Source organism: Accipiter gentilis, chromosome 16 (assembly GCF_929443795.1).
Source record: "Accipiter gentilis chromosome 16, bAccGen1.1, whole genome shotgun sequence".
Lineage (NCBI taxonomy): Eukaryota > Metazoa > Chordata > Aves > Accipitriformes > Accipitridae > Astur > Astur gentilis.
The window spans coordinates 15,663,593-15,687,390 of NC_064895.1; the positions used below are offsets into that span (position 1 = coordinate 15,663,593).

A 23,798-nucleotide genomic window follows, 5' to 3' on the forward strand; every position below is an offset into this window, starting at 1 on the left:
GAGGCAACGCAGTACAGGATCGTATTCCACACAAATGTGGCGGGCAGAGCACTGGTCAGGATCCACAGCCAGCACAGACACAGCTTCTTGTATTTACATCAGGGATGGGATTATTTCCCAGCACGTCTCATCGCCTACTGACTGCCCACTGACAAGGGATGAGGTGTGATATGCCTGGGAAACAAAAGGGCAGGTATTTCTGGGCTCAGCTGCATATTGTTTTCTCTTTGGGATTGAGTAAACATCCTTGTTTGTTGTGCCCAGGCAGAAACTGTCTTCACTGACTTTTTTGTTCTAAACCCAAGGTGAACTCATTAATGTAGCTGTGTAACTGGGAATGGAGGACAACGAAACTGTGAGCGTGCGCCAGGCCCCGTCACCCAGCAGTTCCGTTGTAGTTGTGCGCTGTGCAAAGACTAGCCGGCGTGGAGACAGCGGAACTACAGGAGGATGTGCCGGAGAAAAACAGTTTGAGGGATTTCAATTGGGTGATGACCTAGAGGAGATTGCGCTGAGATTGTTTTACAGCTGGAAAGTTAACAGCAAGCGGAAGGCTGAAGTGCTAATTTACTCAACAAGGAACTCTTCCCAGGCTTCAGCTGTGTGTACATTTTTGGGGACTAGAACATGCAGATGCATGAAATCCAGCTCTGAAAAACTTGTTTTCAAGCCTAAAATTAGCAGGCTCTACTTCAACTAATGAACTTCGATCCTTTTTTTTGTGCATATTCTTTGTCCTCTTGTTTCCGTGTTTGTTCCTGCTCATTTGTTTTGCACTTAGCACCGCCCTCCCCTGCCTTCTGTGAACAGACCTGAAAAAGCCTGGAGGATTCCTCTGTCAGCTAATTTTTATCACACACATCCACTTCCCTGTTTAGCTGGGTAAGGCACTCTGCGTAAAAGCAGGTTTCCAGTATGGTTTAAATGGGAGGGAAGCACTGCCTGGTGGAAAAAGTTTATTTCATCGCATTTATTCACAGCGGTGAAGCATACGCCGCTGAAGGAAGCGCTTCCTACGGCCGTGAGCGCTGTGCTCCGGGAACCCCGGCTCCAGCCGGTGCCTTTCGACGACCTGCCCATCGGTCTGGGCCGAACGATTCCCGTTCCTGCGCTCTGGTTTTCCCGTCTACAAACCTGACTACAGATGCCTTCTCTGCTGAGAGCATTTGCCTTTCAGCTGAAATGAGCTGGTAAAAAACCAGAAGGTACTTCTGCGATTACCATTTCACGCTTGAAGTAATGGTTTAAACGAGCGAACAAAAACCACTACCCCGAGCCGCCGAAGCTCCCCGCCGGCCGAGGCACAGCAGCGGGCGGCCAGGCTGCCCCCGCCGCTCTCCGGGGCGGACCCGTGAGAGGCGCCGCGGCCCCGGGCCGGCGACTGGGACGGCGGCCGGCCGCGGGATCACCTCAGCGCGCCGCCTCCCCGCGCTGACTCAGCGCCGCAAGGCCGCGGCGACCAACCGCCGCCGCTCCGCCCCCGGGGCCCGGCCGGCCGGCCGGCCGTTCGATCACCCCGGCTATCGGCCCCGCTGATGCGGGGGGCGGCGGCGGCGCTGCCCGGCCCCCCCGGCGGTCGGTAGGCAAGGCAGGCAGGCGGAGGCCGGCCTGCCCGCCCTGGCCGCGGGGAGCTGCAGCGCCCCGCTCCGCCGGCTGTGCGGTTCGCCGCCGCCGTGCCCCGGCGGGAGGCGGGTCAGGCAGGGAGAGCTCCAGCGCCGGCCCGGGCCGCTCTCCCCGCCCCGCCGCGCCTTCCCCGGGCGCTGCGGTCCCTCCTCCGGGGCGGCACCGCCGGGCGGCCGGGTGCGTCCCCGTGGCCGCGGCGGGCACAAAGAAGGCGGCGGCGGCGGCGAGCGGAGCCTGCGGGAGGCGGCAGAGGTGGGTGCCGGGGCTCGGGGCGGCCGCTGCGGGGGCGGGAGGAGGGGGAGCGCTGCTCCCCGGCGCTGGGCCCGGCCGGGCTGGGGAGGGAAGGCCAGGCCAGGCTTGCCCCGCCGAGCCTTGCAGGCAGCGGGTCCCTCCGGCCTGGGCATCCCGCCGGTCCTGGCGGGGCTCCGGGCGGCTGCACCTGCTTTTTTCCTCGCCGAGGAACCTGGTTCGTGGGAGTGACAGCGAGCAGCGGAGCTGTTGGGTTCGTCTGGGGTTGGCGGCGCGTTGTGCACGGGGTTAGAGGGGAGGGGGAAATCTGGTGCTTTGCTGCTTCACCTTCAGAGGGAGGTCCCCCGCGCTGGGCAGCTGCGGGGAGGCGTCGGTTTGGGGTCCCTGCTCCTGCCGAGCTGTGTGAGCCTGCGGAGCGCAGTGCCCCCTCTGCGCTGCTTCCCCTTCTCCGTTAGAGGTGGTATCTTGCCTCCCTATGGCTGGCAACCGCTGATGCAAATGGATGCATTAGTACCACTGCTGTGCTAATACCGTCCCTGAGATGGAATAATGAGAGCGGTAACAGGCCAGAGGGGTTTAATGGCATAGCAGAGCCTGGCTGGCAGTACGGCAATTACTACATATGAAACTAAACTTTCAGATATGTCGGGGTTCTTTTATGCGATTCCCCCGCCTAACAGCTCTTAGTTTTTCTATTGATCAGTGTATCTCCTCTACCTTCAAGAAGAGAAAGTAAAAGAGAATGACTGTATCTTGTGGAGAGTGGGGAGGAGGCAAAACTGTGCAATATTTTTGTTATCTCTGTCAAAAAGAGGAATTGCGTAAAGGCCTGTAATAACAACAAGATCTCAGCATTGATGTTGCAGACTAACTAGCAGATCATTTTTCCCTTCACATGTAAAGTCATGAAGCTCGATAGATCAATTGACTTCTGATTTGGCTCACCATCTGGAGAGCATTTTGGGGTGGTTTGTTTATTTTATTTTCTGTGTGGCTTTATCTGTGTCTCTGCTGTCTTAGGAAACAAATACCGGCAAATGTTTAGTGTACATAGATGAGGTTTTGTTGTCATCAGTGTACCCAGTTGGAAGTCAGATGGATGTGCTCCTATTACAGTAAAATGAGCTTAATTCCGTGAAGAGGACTGGAGAAAAAGTGGGGAGACAGTGAAGGAGACAAGATGGGAAAGACTCAACATAATTATGTTATGATTTTAGGCATAAAGCCATGAAAATAGCTTCTAATCGTTTTAGATACTTTCTGCTTTTCTGATAGCTCCAGTTCACTAATGTGGAATACAGACTACCCGATGGTATCTATTTACCTGATTTAGTGTGGTCTGTTTGTAAGAGAGTTGGGCAAGTTTTAGTCTTTGGCCTTTTTCCATACCTGAGGATGTGCAGGTACACACATTTGTTTATCTGTGAACATGCATACACACATCAGTCATCGAAAACAGTCAAAATACAGTAAGAGCTTACTTTAAACTCTGAAGATGCAGAAAATGTGAAGTTATAGCCAAACAAACAAATTTGTTTTCCACTCCCACTGAAAGAAAGGACACCAAGTCACATGAGGTATCAGTACACAGTAGAGCTAGTGCTGTGCTTTTATGTTCCTCCTCTGACATCAGAGCAATAGCACAGGGCAGCACAGTACGTGCCGTGTATACACCACCATATATTCTCCAGTTATTTCAAAAGTTCTTGGTTTCAGGAATCAGTTTGTACTTTCCAATTTGTTGTAAAGTTTGATCCTATTTATGCAGTGTTGGTCCAAAGCGGTGTCAGCAGCTTGTGTATGTTCTCTCAAAGTGCCTCTATGAGGAGGGAAGCACTGTACAGTTGGGAAGCCGAGGCACAGAGAGATGAAGGGAGATGTGGAAGGTCTCCCAGGAGATCTCTGGGAAAGGAGGAGACAAGTCTTGAGATATGGTTTCAAGATTGCCTGAAATGCCAAAAGAGGTGTCCCTGTTACTACCTACCACACACACTTTCTCAGCTTCTCTCTTTAGTTGATACTACCAGTTGTATGGGTATGTGGTGAGTCAGATCATCCCACTGATCCATCTGGAAATTATTTTTGTATGGCTTTAGTGGTGTTAGTTTTCAGCGCTGACGCCGGGACAAGATTTGGGAGAGCTGGGAATTTGGGAGGTTGGTGTGGGGACCATGGTTGTGCACTTCAACTGGCCGTGAAATAATTCTCTTGGACACTTGAGTGCCAGCCCTGACTCTGGTCCTCCCTTTGCTTGAACGTGAGGGTTCATTATGGGCAAGTTTTGAGTCTTCAATCTGAATTTTTTATTTCAGCTGCTCTCAAGAAAATATTCTGTCTTTTATAGGGACTTTGTGAAGTATTGGACCAAGTAATGTTTTGATTATTTGAAAGAAAGTGCAATGCCAGAACCAAGTGAATAGTCATCTCACAGTCAAAGTCCGGAGTGAGCGTGAGTGGGTGGGTTCTGGGAGGGACTGGCAGCTTGGAAGATAAGTTTGACATTTGATCCATTTGACTCTCTGGCCATTATAAGAAGACGCAGTTTTTGGCACTGGCCTTGACTAACTTGGAATAGGAGTCAAATAGTTCCTAATAGAACTAAGCCCAGAATAATCCCAACCCTAAAATATTTCTGGAGATTTGGCTGGTAGGAAGCATAATGTTCTTACTCTGGTGTAGAGCCAGCCAAGTGCTGCATGTTGCTTTTTGGTTTGAGAGGTACATGTGAATTGCACCTGTGTCCTGATTGACCAGAGGTATTGTCAAATCACCTGCAGGAATGTGCTCTGTGACTATGGGGTTGTCTGGAAGAAATGTGCACATCATCAGGTTTGGACAGAGTTTGCTCTCCTATTTACAGAACAACCAGAATCACGCCACTCAGCAGAGTGCTCTGGAGTTCTCCCTCAACAGCTTGTCCAAATCAGGGTCATGGCTGCTTATGGCTCCCTTCCAGGTCATGCCTCCAGGTTTCCTTTCCCCAGAAAAAGAATATGCAAGGAGAGTGCTTGTCTATGTCTCACTCTGATGAGCTTGGCATGCTGGAGTTGAGATAATAGCCACAGTGATAGACCTTGCTTGAAACCAATGGAAGTTAAACATCCTCTAAGATCTAAGCCTTTGTAACTTGCCTAAGACAGTGTTGGAATCTTCTAGGAAAGTAGGGACCTAAACAGGTCTCAAGTCCTGTGCAGTGCCTTCACTGGTCCTCTAGAGAAAGTAAATCCAGGATGTGATTTTTGCTCTGAGAAATGCATAACTTTGGGGTTTTGGCTGGGAATTTATTCAAGAAAATGGGATGGGAATTCATGACAGTGACCTTGGGTTGGATTGATGTAGGAGCTAACAAATAGTTAAGAAAAAGGCTTTCAAAAGTTCTTAATGATTAATGATTTTCAGTTTCCAACCCAAAGTGAGTTAAAATATTGAGAGGTTTGAATGTGATGGTCACATGACATTAGTGGCTTTACAGTGTGTTGACCATTTACTAATAAACAGAAGTGCCTCTTTGAAAAATGATAGAATGCTAGTTATTATGAGCTTCTGTAGTTAAGTCATCATTACTATGGTTGTGGTACAGACATGAAGGGCTAAGCTTAATTTTGAAGAAATCCATCTAGGGAATCTTCATCTGAAGTACTCCTTCCTTCCCCTACGTTTTTATCACTTTTTTTTTTTAGAACGTGACTTCTGATACTGTTTTTCATGGTAAAATATATGTCAATAGTAAAAGTCCGTTAATTTCTATAGAGGGAGCTGGTGTTCAATGCTGCAAACAAAACTGAATTGCTTCAGAGTCAAGAAAATAAATGTTTGATATGTAATAAAAAAGTGGCAGTAAGCACTTACCAAGGAGTCTTTGAAATATTGTCATTTACTTTTTTGTAAATGAGGAATAATTCTCTTGAAGGTGCCACAGTCTTATTCCTAATTATAGTCTGGTCTCTCTCAAGCTTTGTGTCTTCTAAACAGAAGCAAAGGGCAGATCAGGGGACCAGATGGATCAGGTCTGTAAAATTGTCATAGTTTCAGTGTCAGCAGCAGTGCTGCAGTGATTTATTTGAACTGAACACTGACCCATCAATTTTTCGCTCCCTTTCACAATTTTGCAAGTTGTAAGGAGAAGTTCTTAGGAAAGCTGACTTGTTTTGTGCTTATTGTCCTGGTTTAGGCTGGGATAGAGTTAATTGCTTTCCTAGTAGCTGGTATAGTGCTGTGTTTTGGATTCAGTATGAGAAGAATGTTGATAACACACTGATGTTTTCAGTTGTTGCTAAGTAGTGTTTAGACTAAGTCAAGGATTTTTCAGCTTCTCATGCCCAGACAGCAAGAAGGTTGGAGGGGGGCACAAGAAGTTGGCACAGGACACAGCCAGGACAGCTGACCCAAACTGGCCAAAGGGGTATTCCATACCATGGGACGTCATGCCCAGTATGTAAACTAGGGGAATGATGGCTGGGGGCCACTGCTTGGGAACTGGCTGGGCATCGGTCAGCAGGTGGTGAGCAATTGTTTTTCTTTGTGCTAAGCATTTGGTTTGTGTTATGTTTACCATTGCTGCAAATCTTACTCTCATGGCCTACAAAACCAGTGCGCAGTCATAACTGTAGAAACTGAGAAAAGGGGCTGAAAGGGACCTAAATGTTACATCCCTGCTAGAGAATGAAATGGTGCCAAAGTCTGTTCTTGTTGGCCAGACCAGCTAGCACCATCTGTTCACATCTATTCTAGAAAGCTCTCTTAACCTTTAAAGGTGACTACTTCTTAACTGGCCATGAGACTAGTCCCCAGTCCATCTTATCTCATTAGTTGTGCCTGGGTATTGTTGGGAGAGTGCTTATTGGCCTATGCCTAAAAGGTACCAGAAGCAGATTTTGTAATTTAAATAGATTTGAGTATAGGTGACCAAATTATAATGGTCAAGTCTGTGATGTGATATGGTTTGGTTTACTGCTTTGGACACAGGCACAGTGACAATCTCTGTCCCAAAGATTACAATTGCCTGGTCCGAAACCAGTCCCAACAAATATTTATCCTGCTCTTCCAACTTTTCTGTACTGGAGATTTCCAGTCTTCCAGTGGAAGTGTGTTCCAGTTTTTAATTACCCGTACAACATGCTACCTAAATCATGTTTTTGTGGTGGTCCCTCCCCCCGCCCCCCCGCTCAAAAACTGTCCATCTTTAGAGCATATTGAATAGCGCTTGTATCCCTAAGTAATTTGGATGTGTGTGGATATCTAACCTGTTGTTATTTTGTTGTGACACCTGAGGAGACACTGGATCTTGCAAAAGGAAAAAAGGCCTTTAGTTCCTATGGCTTTTAGTATTTTATTTTACAAAATACGGTAAAAAAGATGAAATGGTATGGGGAAGAGCTGTGCTGTAAAAAGTGGGCCATGAAGGGTACAATTACTAGCTTTTTCAGTGGAATTAGGACATAGTCTGGTGTACATGTATGAAACAGGTGGATCATCTAGATGACATTGCATTTGATCTTGCTGTGGCATCCAGTAGAGCGGGACTTTAAAGAATTAACTTTGTTGGGTCAATCTTGCTAAGTTAATACATCAGCTAAGTAATAAGGGAACACCTAGCTATTTATTTTTCACTTAGTTTTCCATGAGATGATCAATTCTGAAAAATGTCTGCTGTCTTTAACTGTCAAAAGAGTTGGAAATTTTCTGAGCCTCCTGGCAGGTGATGTTAGTTAAATTGACATTAAAAATTATACTAGAAGATACTTTTAATTTCATAACAGATGCATAATGTAGAGCTGTGGAGTGTTTCCTGGCAAAGAACAAAACTCAAGCCATTTAAAAATCCTGACAGAAGCAGTACAGACTGTTCTCACTTGCTGCAAGCTTAGATCAAAAGGATTCTGGATTTTCCCAGCAACAAAAAATATTCTATGCTATGTCCACTAGCTTGGTATGAGAACAACAATTTTACTAAATTCAGTATAATTAATATGCAGGCACTGGGGGTTTAACCCATGACGTAAACTCATGTTTACTGCTAAAGTTGCTGCTGCCTGATTAGTAAGTGAAAGACTTCTTGGAGTGGCCAGAGTAAAATGTTGCTCCAAAACCACATGCAGTCTCTCTGGGGTTTGAGGAATGTTGGTTTCCTGGAGTCCTGACATAGCGTGGACTGACTTTAAGTTCGGAGTATAAATTTACAAACCTCAGACTCCAAACAATCCCAGCTTTGGTTGGCATGTATAAAAGTTAGGGTAAAGGGCCTACATCCATCAGAGTCCAATTTCTGAACTCTCCCCCATTTTGACTAGAGCATCTTTTGTTCCCTACATTTGAAATATAAACCCATTTTTGTCTGGCTTCCTGAGGAAGTAGGGTTTATGTGATTAGTCTCCCAGTCTGTTTTTTAATCCTGCAGTGCTTCTGTTGTATTGGCCAGGTTCAGCCCAGCTTGAAAGGAGTGTCCATCACCGGCTGACAGTTTGAATGTGGCACTTTCTTTTTAAGGTATAAGGGATTTTCACTGTATGGAAGCAAGCTGTGCTGTGCTAGTTGGCCTCCGAGCTTGAGAATGGTGTCTAACTTTTTAAATTCGTGAGTACAAAAATAATCTGTGTGTCCTAAGACAGGGCGGGCACTGTGGCTAAGATTTGTTGTGGACAGGAATAGTTGCAAAAGTCTCTGTGTAGGAGTTTAGGAGACCTGCAGGTATAACTTGTTGAGAGCATGTGTGAGTCCTCATATTGGGATTGTTTGTCTGTAACTCTCCCGAACAGTGGGGTCTGTGTACTTGTACTCTCCTGGCAACTCCTTCCCCAAGGAAGCTGCGGCTGTTTTGCACCTAGAAATTTTGTTGCTACAGCAGACCAAGCGTTAACTGGGGTGAACGACGTCATATAACTCTGATTCTAGTTGTAGTCGTCTTTAAATTTAATCATAGCTCAATAAGAAATGTGTTTCTTATTGTGCTTTAAGTTGGAAAAATCCCCAATAGAAACTGAACTATTTTTTCCAAAGCAAAGGGATAATTTTAAAAGTTTGCTTCCATCTGTCACCCTGGAGGCTCACTTCTGAACTTACGTCTGTGCCTGTGTGGTGCCAGCTTTTTAAAGAGTTCAGATGATGGCCACCAAGATAATTAGGGGGCTAAGAGTTTATGATTTAAAAGGAGAGGCTGGGAGAGCTGGTTTTGTTCAGTCTTCAGGGTATTCAGTTACCTGTTGGGGGGTATAGAGGAAACGGAGCTGGAATCTTAGGGGTGCATAGTGATAGGACAAGAGACAACAGGCACAAGTTGCAACAAGGGAAATTTAGGTTAGATATTGGGAAGAAAATTTTTGCTGTGAGGACAGGCAAACATAGGAACAGGAGTGCAGGAAAGCTGAGAAATCTCCATGCCTGAAGACATTGAGAACTCAATGGGACCAAGGCCATGGGCACCCTGGTCCAAGTTAGCCCTCCTTTGGGTGGATTTTTGGACCAGGTGACCTCTAGAAGTCCGTTCAACCTGTTGTTCTGTGACACAGCATAGAGTGGGACACGAGTTTCAAGTGCAGTTTCCTATGAAACAGCTTACCACCAGATTTGCATTCAGGAAGGTGTGTTCAATGCATAATAGGAGCCCGCAAGTGCTAATACCACTTGGATGCTGGAGAACTGAATATAATTGCTCTTTCTGCCATGAAGTTTTCATGTGTTGACTTTTCAGTAGATGGCACTTGCTAGTGCCTGAATTAAGGGCTGTGCAGAAATGCTTCTCCAAACAGTATTTAGGGATTGTTCTTTCGTTAGTTAACATCCTGTATACTGAATACTTCAGAAAAGTCTGTTTGGTTTCCAAAGTTGGTGCCTGGTTTTAATCTTAGTCTTTTTGTGATTCAGCTCCCCAGTTGTCAGATGGGGTGACCATCATCGCTTTACACGGGTAATGTAGTGATGACTGTCATAAAGCCCAAAAGAACATAAATAATTCTTCCTTCAGAGCATGGTTTGTGTCCTGATACCCGTGTATTGCAATAGAAACAGAGAAGAAAGCAAAGCTTCTTTGTGAAGGGACTTTTGGAAAAAAATGCAGGTGATCATTAATTAATTAGAACAGCTATGCATGAAGAGACCAGCCTTAATTATAGCATTTCCTACTGTCCAATTTTTTACTGTAATGCTTTCACTGTATTCTTTTAATAGTTTTTTTTTAAAGTATAAATCACAGTGAAAAATTGGAGCTATTTCTACAGCATTTCACTTATATCTTTTTGTTTATGAAAGAACACAGATGACAGTCTCCATTGTAGCAGATGATGCTGATTAACACATGCTGTGTAGGTCAGTGCAGTGGCTGTCTCTCAAACTCTGAGCTCAGTGCTGTCCTCATCACCATCAATGGGAGTTTTAGCGTTGCCTACCCTGCAAGTGTCTCTTTTATTGATGTGCAGGTGATGTAGTACAGCCTAGCAAAGAACTTGTATGTGAGGCATATGCTTTATACTGAGTGCACAAAGACTTTGCTAAAATCAGTATCTTAAAATCTGCAAGAGATGTTGGAAAAATAATGAAAAAAATAGACACTGGAAGTCCTTAAAATCTGTACTGTTCAGGAAGGTGTCTGCTTAAATTAATTCCTATTTTGAGAACCCTTAAAAGACTTTTTGAACTTTTAAGTATGTCTAAGTGTGCATGCTGTCCCATCTGGGGGACTAAGTGTATTAATGGGCCATAAACAGGATGTGCATTAAGAGAGTAGAAGCAGGAAACTAAATGCTAAATACTAAATAAATCCAGGAGCAGGGGAGATAGAGTCAATCACTTCAGCCATCAACACATGCCTGATTTTTAATAAACCTGCTGATACTAAAAGGCTGTTTTAAACCAAGAACAGTAAAGTTGCATTGGGAAGCACTCTAAAGTTCAGATGCTCTCTATTAAAGGTGGCTTGTCAAACCTTAATGCATATCTATTGTGCGTATTATAATCTTTTAATGGGAGAAATCCTTGTAAAGCAGGAAAATAGTCTTTGACTTCAGTGTAGTGGAAAATTAGATCTGCTTAAAACCATTCACTTGCCCTGCCCTTAAAAGCCTGTCAGAATACATGAGAAAAGTATATTTGGTGTTGAGGGCATGATAAATGATAGGAGGAGATGTTATTTTGGAAATAATGCTTTTCTCTTCAGAGATAATTGGAGACATTTATGAGCTGCAGAGTCTAAAAGTCTGACAGTGGTTTTGAACACAACTGATTTTATGAACTTTTGAAAGTTGTTACAATTCTCTGACTTGGAAGGTCTCTTTTGCTTTTATTTTTTAATAGCTCTTTACAAACACGCATCAGCTGTAAGTAAATGAGGTCTATGTGAAGTTGTTAATTTGTGAAACAGGAGAACACCCCACTGCTGGAATCTCTGTCTTTCAAATGTCTCTATAAAGCAGGGATCAAAATCTTATTTGTTCTGTCTTTTGCTTTCAGGTCCAAACCATGAATTACGTTGGACAGTTAGCAGGGCAAGTGTTTGTAACTGTGAAGGAGCTCTATAAGGGATTAAACCCAGCCACATTGTCAGGATGTATAGATATAATTGTTGTACGTCAGCCAGATGGAAATCTTCAGTGTTCCCCTTTCCACGTACGCTTTGGGAAAATGGGAGTTCTGCGCTCTAGGGAGAAAGTGGTAAGAAAATTGACAATTTTGATATTTCTGTCTGTGGGTTAACTCTAATGGCATGAAAATTACTGAATGTTCTGTGGTACACTAGTCAAGGTTTTCTTTAGACACTCTTTATGAAGTGCCCAGATTGAGGCAAGTTTCAATTAAAATGGTTGTTACTGATTCTTGCGTTTCAAAGCATAATTTGTGAGACATTGACTATAATAAAAACAAAACAAGCCATGACAGTTGTAACATTTATTTTCAGTAAAGCAAAATTTGGAATGTGCTAATTTAGGCCTATGCTAGATTTCATTAGTGACTGTGTATTAAGACCCCTTTGTTTAACGTGTTCAATGATAGTTACAAAAAGGGAGATAATAATGAAGGAATATTTTTAGGTAACAGAATGTTGAGGTTAATTGAAGCTAGAAAAAGCAGTGAGGACTTTGAGATAAATGTAACTAGGCTGAGTGACCTGGCAATATGATAACAGATGCGAAGTTGCTGGTGAGTAGTGCATGACAGATTCTTTTAGGAAATTTGTAACTACATACAGTCTAGGTTCTAATGTAGCTATAATTGCTCAGCAGAAAAATCGTAACATCATCATGGACTTTGTTCAATTCTTACATAAATCAGAAAGGAATTCCAATATTTAGGATGGATAAGAGTTGAAAATGTTACTGTGCCAATAGTATACTGTATCCTGAAATATAACATAAATGTAGACTTGTCCGAAGTCTCAAAAAAAAAAATACAATGAAAATGGCGTCGGTGGCAAGAACGGGTATAGGCAAAGAGAGAGATCCTCCTGAGAAGAAATGGAAATAGTTGGGGCTGTATAGCAGTGAGATAAATGTGCAGAAGACATAGACACATGAATTGTGTCGAGAACATACCAATTTTTCTTATTTGTGTTTCTTGTAGTGTAAAAAGAAGTCTGTTTAATGACTTTGAAAGGCAGTATATTAAGAATTTGTATGTGGAAGTACTTCTTGCACAATTAAAAATTAGGCTGTGAATTAAAAGAGCAAAAAGATTTGTGTGGCGAGTGAAGCATTCAGAATTACACTTTAAAAGATTCAGGGATTTATATAATGGCTATAAACCTTCCTGAGTAGAGCAGCAAGAGAGCAATGAGCTGGACGAGTTAGAAAAACTTTTTGACAATTGACAGCCTTATGAAGGGGTGAGGAGAGAAACAGAGAAGTTACTATTTTATGTTTATTATAAGGTTTCCTACACTTCCCTGAGAAGCATTTGCACAGTGACAGCAGTAGGATAGCTGTACAGGAACTGTGTACCTAAAATAACTTTTTTTTCATATGAGAATATATTTATTGTCTTCCAGGTTGACATAGAAATTAATGGAGAGGCTGTAGATTTGCACATGAAACTAGGAGACAATGGAGAGGCCTTTTTTGTGCAGGAGATGGATAATGATCAGGTGAGAGTCAAAACTAATTCTAATTTGTTAAAAATTCAGAGTCAGTTTTGAGTTTAGGAATTTTGTTGAAAAATATACCTTTACCCATTTTATAGTTTTGAAAGTTTCTGGACAATTTTCTGCTATGGAAATTCCATACTATGCAGTTACTTCAGGTTTTGAGTTGCTGAGATTTGGAAAAATGTAAAGAAGGTAATCATGTAACTGAAAAATAAATCATAGTTTATGTGCATGGCAGTGAGTGAACAGAAATAACATGCACAGAGTTCACATGCTCTGGAGATGTGTACAACAGATGTTAATATGTCCATGGACCTGTTTTTTGTAGAAATCTCTACTTTGAACATATGCACTCAGCAGACTGCCAGTAAAAGTGCACATGCCCTGTAAACATCTGTGCACACAGTAATTCTGGTACTTACCAAAGATGTGATCTTGCAACTATTATTCATGTAGAATTATATTTACATGAGAATGCCTGCTGTTATGCTGTGTGATTAAATACTAGCCTATGTAAGTTATGTGCCCACTAATTTTGAATAGTTCACGCATAATGTAACATAAGAAAAGCTTTTTACAAGCATTTATCTTCAGATATCCCAAATAATTTTTGTCACTGTCCAGGGTGGGATAAGTTTTCAGATTCTTATATGGAATACCATATTACTAGTTTCAGGTGAGAGCTGTGTGCATGTGCATTAATCATCTCTGTATCTTTGTTTAAGTCTTCTGATCTTTATATTTAAATCTTCTGGGTGGTAACAATTATTCGTGACTGAAAATTGCTAGAAGTACTTCCATGAGTGTCTAGAGATGTGTAAATATATGATTGAATAAGAGGATGTTTGTGTGACCTAGTTATAAACTGCTGACTTATCTAACTACTATCTGTCATCTGAGTTGTGAAGGAGGACTGGATTTTACAAAATGTTCAGGTTATAAACTAGGATTTTGTTTCTGCTCTGTATCTAGCATCAGGTGGAGAGAGACTCATGCCATAACCTGGCCAATATTGGATGCTCAGAGGATCCTCTTTATTACAAATATTGTCCTGGCTTGTCTAAGGAGATGCAGCTATGGAACAATTTCCATATGCTGTATGGAAATTGTATGGATCATACTGAGCATCCAGATGTCTAATCTTTGTTACTTTTCTGAGGAATAAATGACTTAGATTTTGGCAATCGTGCATAGATTTTAGAACCAGATTTATGACCGATGGAAGAATTAATATGTTGCATGGTTTGATTTTTTTCTTTCTCAGGAGGTAATTCCTTATCATCTCTCTACATCTCCCATTCTGTCTGAGGGAACTGCTTTAATGGAAGCTCAGCTGAAGAGGAACTCCATAGACAGGATAAGAAACCTGGACACTAGTGCATCCTCACAAGTACCAGTCCAAGCCCATGGATCCCAGCCTTCTACTGAAACATCACCAGTCTGTAGCTCTGTGAAAAAAAGGAGGAAAAAGAGGAGGAAGTCTACCCATAAAATAGACAGCTTAAAAAGAGAAGACAATGGAGACACATCAGAAGATGAAGACATGTTTCCTATAGAGATTAGCTCAGAGGAAGAAAAAGAACCGTTGGACAATTTAAGGTATCACAATGGAATTGAGATATGTAATGGAAACCTACTGCTGGGTTAACGTTTCATTCCATACATTCTAACAGTAATTTCTAAGTCAGTTCACATGGCTGATGAACATGTTTCTTAAAGAAAAGCTTTAGGCTAGAAAGCTATTGGGAATGTTAGTAACAAAAATAATGAAAATGACATTAAAAACATGAGAACAATCCTTTGTCATGCTGTGAACTAGAAGGTGTAAATCAGATAACATTTCTCTATCTCCTTTTAGTTCAGGTTATAGTAATTCTTTTCTGCAGTAGGGGTTTTTTTTTGTTATCTGAAGTATATGACAGTTCAGTAATCAAGTATGTTTTTAAAATGTCATGTCTTTCCCTATACCCAGGATCCCCATTCCAGATGTGTTTGTTGATGATGTGTCTGACACAAAGGCTCCTGCCGTTTCTACGTTTTCTCAGTCTGCATCTTATCCTCATTCAGATGGAGAATGGTCACCTCTTCAAAGGTACTTTTTCTGATAGTACAGTTCAAAGTAATCTTCCTCTTTCCATTAATGTCCTATATGCTAGTGCTATATGGAGTCTTACTAAAAATTTTAGTATCAAACATGGTCACTGTTGACTACTAGATGAATGCCTTTTATAGTTGAAATCAGATAGTGTACAAAAACTTCAGGTTAGCTTTGTCCTTGATTCAGCAAATGCATGCATACAAATGCAGGTCCACAAATTCTGAAGAATATATCTGTTAATGTCACTGCATATAAATACTGTAGAGAGGATGTACATTTTGTGAAATCTGAATCTTTGCCTGATGCACGCATCTTGTAAGGACTTCAGTGAATGCAGGCATATAAATCTCTAGTACTTTGGATGTAATTCTTTTAAGAACTTGCAAGATTGGAGTTGATTTATAAAAATAAGATTTTTTTTTTTTTTTTGGTAATGAATGAGAATATGAGCTTTTTTTTGTGTCACTTTCATAGGTAATCTATTAAATTGCACAGTTAGATAGAAATATTTATTGTGTGAAAAGAACACATACAGTAATTTGCTTACTTTTTCCTGTATGTGTATTTGTGTGCATGTGCAGACCTTTGATGTCAAAACAGATCAGTTTTTACCTCCTTTGTTTTGTCTGTGGAACGCTGTCAAAAAACAACAATTTTTCGCTTAATGTATATTGCATTATAATTCCAATGAAGTCTCTGTGTGTGTGTGCTCCCGTGCACATGTGCCCCACATCCTCCCTGCAGACTGTTGGACTGGAGTGATATTCACAAGGCCTTATCCTAAGTAGTCTAATCTCTGTAGTTGAGGGGCAGAGGAAGGGAGGGCAAGGAGATTATTTCAGAGCAAGGGCTTAATTTAAAGTTTTTGAATTGCATTCTGGAAGAAACTTTCTCCACTGACTGTAAAGCTTAATGCGACTAGCTTCACCAGTCTGGTGATAGCATGTGTCAATACCCTGCCCCTTTGATGGCTTTTTGAACTGTATGTTCTGTTTGTTTCTTGATTGCAGTATTCTGGATTTTGAAAACTCTAGATGTAAATTCAGCATTCATGTAGCTAGTGCACAATAAGCTTATGTTAATCAGCACTTGTGAATAATGACACCCTGTTTTTCTTTCTACCAACATGCTGTGCTGTCCAGTAAGCCTATAGATTGCACAGGGCAATCCTCTCTTCTCACTGTTCCAGCAGATGGAGGCCTGTCTAACTCTTGTCCTCAACAACCTTCTCACTTTTCTTCTCCAGACAGGTAGAACAGTTGTCCTCCCTCTTTTCTGGCTGCTCTTTAATCCTTTTAACACATTAATACACTTCTACCACATTAATAGTATGTGAACTTTGTTGAACTTATAACTGCACTTATTGCTAACCCAGACACTTTGAAAGAAAGTGACATTGAAAACCACTTCCTCTGCTTGCTGCTTTGTGGGCGTTGACTGGAGGTAAGTTACCTTGATGAATCATCTGTTGAATGAGGGTGGCCAATATAAAATGAGGCCAATGAAAACCTGGTTTAAGACTGAAGTTGATTAAGATGATAGGAAAAAAAAAAAAGGAAGAATTTAGCTAGTGAAAGCTTACATTCCTCTGAAGATTGAAGTTTCCATGTGGCTTTTTACAGTCAGTGTATATTTTATGATGTTTTTATCCCATGGTTTTTCTGAGTTGTTTGCTTGTGCATAGGTTGCAAAAGTAAAAGCAAAACAAAGCCTAGGAGAGTGAGTTATAAGGAGTGCAAAACTTATAGTGGGAGGAGCCCAGTACCAAAAGAGAACTTCTCTTCCTTTTTCCTTGGTTTGGGGGAGGGGAAGACCTTCTGTACTGTTGGATTGCAGTGGGGTAGCATCTTATAGAGTAAAGATGACACAACAGATAAAGGCATTTTGTCTAAGGTTTAGGAAACCCACACTTAAGCCTTTGCTCTGACTGTGGACTGTTTTCTACAGAGCTAAAAATGGATACAAAGACTTTTTATGATATCTTAAGTTTGAGATGTCTCAAGATTCTGCAGCCAGGCCCTTTCTCTCCACTAAATCAGTGGAGAGAAGTCACAGCAACTCAGTTAAAAAACGTAAAGTAGGTGTCTGAATATGACCTCTACAATTCTCCATTAATTCTGGAGGAGCTTTGAGTAATAAATCCGGCTAAATTGCTCATTACTTATCTCAACATAGATGCCATACTAGGTGCCTAGGGCTGTATCGAAATGGATAATCTTGAGGTTTTCACAGCTTCTAGGGCTGCCCTCGTTAACCTGAATATGTTGCAACACCAAGTGAAGGTGAGATCCTGGGGACATTCAAGGCTGTTCTCCTTGGTGTTTTTCATGGGAAGGGCAGGCAGGTGCACAGGTTGGGATGGAGCAGTGATGTGCTCTGGGTGGCTTCGTGAACTTTGCTCTGGAGTTCACCTGTCCCACAATCTAGATACACAGCTAAAGTGCTTGTAGTAACTTGCCTGAGTAAAGCCACCTCTGCGTCTGCAACTGTTTTCCTCTATGTGAAATAAGAAACTCTATTATGGCCACCTCAAAGGAGGTTCAGAGGCTGTCGGCTTTTGTTGTGACATGTATGTGAAGTAGGCCTCTTTCCTTCTGACTATATTTTCTCAGTTTATTTGGCCTCAAGACAGGACTTTTTCTCAGGTACATTGCTGCTTTCTCAGGGCTCTCTGCTTTCAGTGGGAAACACTGCAAAGATCAGTGTGGTTTTCTATTGCAGAACTTCCAACTACAGGTCAAGTTCCTAATTCTTTGGCATTGGATTACATTAAGTGCAATCATAGCTGTTAAGGAATAGAAAGGACTGTGACACAAATATTCAGTGTTTATGGGATGTGAATCAGATATCTTGATCTGAATGACTGAACTGAAATTTTCCTTTCTTCTTGTGCAGTGTTGACAGGATGGGTGGCTCTAGTTTGATCTGCAGTATCTTGGCAATCTGTGTAAGGCAAGAGAGTTTCAGCTGGGCTGGGTCAGTGCCTAACTTAAGGACAGGGGAATTGCAAGGCATAGTTCCACTCAAGACAAATGTCTTGGTGGTGTAAGGAATAAAGAACCCATTTTGACTCTGACCTGTGGATGCATTTGCAGGATACTGTCTTGGTATTCAGCCTTATTGACCCTTAGTGCAAGCATAACATTAGGTCTGGATTTAATTTGACCCGAGTTAAAAATGTTTAAAGGAATGTGATTGTGAGCTTTATTAGTCTTCAGTCTAATTTTACTTTGGTGGCAATAGTATGAAGTGAATAGCGGCCAAAATAGTCCCAGTGCTGGTAAAGGAGGTGACATCTGGCATTACATATGGAAGCAGAACTATACAAACAGGAAGTATACAAACAGAACTGTAGTAGACATAATTGCCGTCTGCATCCATAAACTATAGGGATTATTGTTGCTGTTCCAGAAGGATATTAGTGGGCGAGAGTAGCTATTGAGTGTTGAACAACAATGTGGCATATGAAGAAAAAAGTAAAGGTATTTCTCTGTAATGGAAAACCAGCTGTCATCAGGAGGCCACCAACCCTGTGTTAATGTTTGTGGGTGGCATAGAAAATCCCAGTTTACATTCCAGATGATATAAGGAACGAGAATGCTTTAGTATCCTTTTATAGAAACAAAATAATTTGCCCCCGGTTTGCCTTGTGGATGCATGTTTGCAGTCTGATTTGGTCTTGGGGCTTTAAAATTAAGAGGACATTGCAGTGATAATTTTGGTGTACCCTGAGGTTGTATTAGCATTTGTACACTAATCTATAAGGGGAAATCAACTGAAAAGAATTCTGAAGATGTAACATTTTGTTACTACTAAATCCTTTTATTTTATTGTATAGAAAAGTAGTATTTACAGAATGAGAATTAAGATGTCTCCATTGTGCTTGTGTTGCATTTTCAGTACGTAGTGTGTGTTTTGTGTACTTTGTTTTGGGAGAGTGGGTAATATTTTGGGGGTTAGATGCTCGCCCTGTGCCTAACTTAACCAGGGTTATACTTGTAGCTGTATCTATTCTGAACCAATAACCCGGATGTGTGCATGGATCATCGGGCAGCCTTTCGCAGCAAGAGCCTTCTCAGAGCAGAACTCTGCCTGTTTTAACATACGCACATATGCAAATGGCATATTTCTGGCACGTGCATGTGTGTGTCTGCGAATATACATCATGGTTCTTGTTGCTGAGTAACAGCCTGGGCTTCTTCCCCACTCAGTTGTGTGTACAAGGGAACTGTATTTTCAGGGAAAATTGTGGAAAAGGTGAGGTCCGCCCCCCCCCCCCCCCCCCCCCCCCCCAATCAGTGTTACCGGTGCAAAATGCAGAGGTTCCAGCTCAAACTGAAGCAATACCTGTATTCTTTCAGGTTGGCTGTATAAGTGAACCTGGGCTGAACATATCCCAAAAGCCCAGACTGGAGATTTTTCTAAGTAAGCAGTAGGTATTTTGAAGGTTAATATGTGTGTAGTGCACAGATTAAATCGTGCAGTGACAACACTTCCTTAAATCTAGATATTTTGGGCTTAAAGCAGCAGTAGAAGCATTGTTTCTTGCTGAGATTTTTCTGAAGTGACCAGGCTCCTGATTTCCAAGGTTTCAATGGGCCCTAGATGCATGGAAAATACTGCAAATCATACAAACTTGTCACTGGGAAATGTAGAAGTTGCTGAAAAAGCCACCAGGCATTTCTTGAATCCTTAGAGCTTGAAAATACTTTTTAAATTGCATGTATTGATTCCTTCATCTACCAAATGGTAGGTTATATACTAAAGGACTAAAAAAAATGTTAAACTCTTAGGACCAAAAAAGATCTTCCACAGTGGTTTTGCTTATAAATTTTATAGTTTAGTTAGATAACTTAATTATCTCTAGCTAAAAAGTCATAGCATTTGTCCATATTCAAAGTATATCTTACTGCAACATAAATGAAAACAAGGAATGATGTAGATAATTAGGTTTCTATTTTTTTCAGATGTGAAATTCACAGCTTTTTTTTAAAAGCTGCTTTGTGTTAGTGTGAAGTAATTATTTTCCTGGGACCAATGAATTCCCTACCATCTAGCTCTACAAAACTGCATTACATTGAAAGAGCAAAACTGGTTTGGATGTTCAGTTTATCCAGAGGAAGGTAAAGAATAAATCAAACATGAAGAATTTGTATTAAATGTAGGAAGCCTTTTGTTTTTGAGAGCGAAGGTAACTCAGTTTGGACCTTTGATTTAGGAATGTTGTAGATTCTTTTGTTGCTTGTAGTTTTTAAATCAGGACTGCACAAGTATACCAAAGATATGCTATGGTTCAGACAAAAAATAGTGGGCTTTGTTCAGGGGGTTCTGGGTGAAATTCTATGACTTGCGGTATGCAGAAAGGCAGAGTAGATAATCACAATTTTTCCCTTTGTCGAAATCAGTGAATCATCATTTATTAAAGGTTGACTTGACATTGCATTGACTTCACCACATTAAAAATATGCTACAAACTGATAATTTACTAATTAATTATTGAATATTTATTTTATATTGAGTAGTCAGCAGAACAAACAGTTAAATATTTTTGAACTGGAAGAACTCAAATTCTTTGTGTAGCTCTCCTGCTGGTTTCCCTATAAACGTGCATCTAAGGGTAGAACTGAACAAGTTAGTAGAAGGAAGTAATCAACTGGATTCCTTAGACTAATTTATTACTTAGTAAGGTTAAAGTGTCTTGTTGATGTGAGTGAGTAATTTCTGCACTTCACACCCATTATAACAATACTAACATCTATTCATCTCCTGCTGGTGCTACCATCCCCACTCTTTTTGCCACACAGAAAAATAAAAATCCTGAAATGTTGAGGTCCAGTGCTCTTGTTCCATCTCTTTCAGCTTCTTAATGCTCTTTCTGTGACAGCACTTACAAAAAAAATGGATGAGACCTCTGAATGCCAGTCTAAGAGGATTCTGAACTGTTTAAACTGTTTTTCCATGCTTTTTCCCACTTTCAGTTGGCTAATGATAATTTAGATCTTCAATGCTTTGGGCTGGTGGATATCAGTGCTTAGTGCATTGTGGTTACTTTTGGTTTTGTAGTATTTTTTGTTTGTTTTTCTTTAGCCCATCAGGTTCACGCCCTCCTACTCCTCAGAGTGACTCGGAATTAGTCAGTAAACCTACGGACAGAAGTGGACTGAAGAATAATCCCCACATGCACTGGGCATGGGGAGAGCTACCCCAGGCTGCAAAGGTATCCAACATAATTTGTTTAATTCCTGCTAGCATCTAGTGTGCTTTAATGGGGCACAGGCTTATTTTATTGCAGACTGCTGAAGAGGGAATGGATCCTGTTTTTACATAAAATTGCAATGTTTTATGTAAGAATTGCATCTTGCTCCTTAGGGGGTACAGGAAGGTACCTTGTGCCATAGATGTACTCAACACTGATGATACACAGTTGAAAATGAAGGAAGTTCCTGAGACCTAGTCTTGTAAAAGTTAGAAGCTTAAATAACATATAAAATCAAATCCAATGTCCTTTGGTAAATCATTGAAATTCATAAATGGTCTTAGATGGAAATTAGGTGCTTGCCGTTTGCAGTGTGATTCACAAAAATTAAAATTGTTTGCTTGAGTACATACGCATCCAGAAACACCTGCAGTTCTGTATCTCTGTGTGCCCAGACGTGCTGTTCTCTTGGCTGAGCCGGCTGTCTTGGTGCCTGTCTCCTGCCTGAAGCCGTTTGGCCCAGTTAGGTGGCAGGATCTGTAGTGTGCCAGCAGCAGCATCTCCCATGCTGCACAGTAGCCATGTGCAGCTGCGTACGCTGCAGGTCAGGTCCTTATGATAGCTATGGAGTCAGAGCATTCATACAGGAAAGGGGAGACTTAGGGTTTACACCTGCTTAGGGGCGCAAGAAATTCAGGTCAGGTTCCAGTGAAATACTGCAACTATGGGGGCAGGGAAGGTGCAGGGTTTGGCCCCTTCTGCTGCGGGTTGGATTCTCTGCAAAAAGGACTGCAGGAATGATGGGGTCAGGAACAGTATAAAGAAACAAAATTCCTGCTTTGCAGGCCAGGGAAGTGTGTATCCTCAGAAAGAAGACTTCTGCGTTCTGGTGGTGGCACCAGAATTATAAAGGCACTATTATAATTTATCTTTAATTCACTGGTGGTAGCTAGTGACAAAAGCAGGGATGGAAATCCAGAGCGCTTCATTCCTTCAGAAGAGCTCTGGCCTCTTCTTTAGTAGGCCAAAGAGGAGCTGTCCCATCACCTCTGCATTATTCTTCTCCTTATGTATATTACAAGAAATTGGGAGCTGTTTTCTGTACATAGAACTGATTCAAGTGCACAGGTCCAGGTAGGAGTTTCAAATTGGCATTTCCAGTCTAGAATTTAGGGTTCCAGTTAGTAGATTTGGGTATTTCTTTTTTATCCCAGTCACACAGTCTGGTGGGTATTGCAAATCTTATTCCTGGAGGCTTTTCCCTCTGCAGTCCCTGCCTATGTCCCTAGCCAAGCTATTCAGAGTTGGTCTGGCCATACCTGAACTGGGAGTTATGCTTTGGATGCTGTTGATCTTTGTGTGCTATGACGTGAAGGTTATAGCAGCTATAAAGCTGCTGCTGTAAGAGTTCAGCTCCCCTCTGTAAGAACACCTCTTGTCCCATACTTAGAGAAGATCTAGCATTGTTCCTATAAAGCGATATAAAATCTAAATCTGGGGTATAGATGAATGACAGTGTTCCCCTGTCCTGGTCTCCAAGAGCATCCTGATTGTGTAAGGACTCTGGTCTGTGCTCCCTTCTCATGTTTGTCAGGGTTACCATCTGAAGAAAAGCTAGGATTTGTGCAGGAAGGGAGGAGGGCAGGGTGGGAGCTGTGATGTGCTCCTGGGCAGGTGAGTGGGAAATGAAGACTGTAGAGCCCATTGCAGAGCAAATCTTTCCTGGCCGCAAGATACAGATGAATTTTGTGCAAGCAAACACACAGCAGAGAAATCTTTACTACACTGTAGTCTCCACCTCAGTTAGTGGTCCCTTTCTGCTGTGGTTAGTTACCTTTAGAGTCTGATCTCACTGGAGTGAACAAACCAGGTTAAAATCTGGCTGTTGCATTTAAGAGCTTTTTTTTTTTTTTTTTTTTTAATAGCAATCTGTTTATTTTTCCTCACAGGCCAGTTCTCTGCTCAAAGCAAAGGAACCTAGTGTGGTGGACGTAAATCCTTCTGAAAGCACTCACTTTCGGGTCATCCAAAGCTCTCCTATAGAGGAGTTTAACGCTGTGTCTCCTCTACCTGCCCTTGGACAAGCAGATGCGGCAACTGGTGATGAAAGTGAGCCCTTACCAGCTGAGACAAATAAGCCAGAGACAGAGTCTCCAGGAGCAGCTGTACCACCGTTGCCTGCCAGTGAAGAAATAAAACAAGCTGCAGCTTGCTCAGCCCAACCAGCTGGCAAGACGGATTCCCCTTCCAGAAAGAAAGGTAAAGCTGTTGATTCTGCACTTTTATATGTATGATTTTGTCTTTAAATTTCCTGGTGATAAAGCACCTCATTGCCATATAAATTAATCTATGCCCTGAAGGCACTTTCAGATCTAGAAAGGAATAAGCTTTGGAAAGAACCTTCAAAACCTGAGCTGTGCAGCAGGCTGTTCACAGGAGCCATGTAGTAAGGTAGAAGATTCTCCTTGGTTCAGGATTTTTTGGTAGCTCTGTGCTTATGAGCAAGACTGCAAAACTTGCTCCAAATTCATCCGTATTTGACAGATTGAGAGATTTTGCTTTTT

The 23,798-nt window shown here is 42.0% G+C and overlaps 1 protein-coding gene across 4 annotated transcripts in view; it reads left to right on the forward strand.

The window, feature by feature from the left end:
- The first annotated feature begins 932 nt into the window (after positions 1 to 932).
- The window catches only part of LPIN1 (lipin 1), a 51,477-nt gene continuing 28,611 nt past the window's right edge, over positions 933 to 23,798 (forward strand). Inside the window, exons 1-7 of one of the 4 annotated variants that reach the window (XM_049818481.1) lie at positions 933 to 1,190; positions 11,314 to 11,514; positions 12,845 to 12,940; positions 14,205 to 14,539; positions 14,913 to 15,032; positions 21,126 to 21,255; positions 23,184 to 23,493. In XM_049818481.1, the coding sequence (XP_049674438.1) occupies positions 11,323 to 11,514; positions 12,845 to 12,940; positions 14,205 to 14,539; positions 14,913 to 15,032; positions 21,126 to 21,255; positions 23,184 to 23,493 (1,183 nt within the window). In that variant the 5' untranslated portion in view covers positions 933 to 1,190; positions 11,314 to 11,322. Of the gene's footprint in view, positions 1,191 to 1,695; positions 1,801 to 1,854; positions 1,876 to 2,011; positions 2,126 to 11,313; positions 11,515 to 12,844; positions 12,941 to 14,204; positions 14,540 to 14,912; positions 15,033 to 21,125; positions 21,256 to 23,183; positions 23,494 to 23,798 lie in introns of those variants that run through there. The other 3 variants (XM_049818483.1, XM_049818482.1, XM_049818484.1) reach the window with 3 other exon arrangements.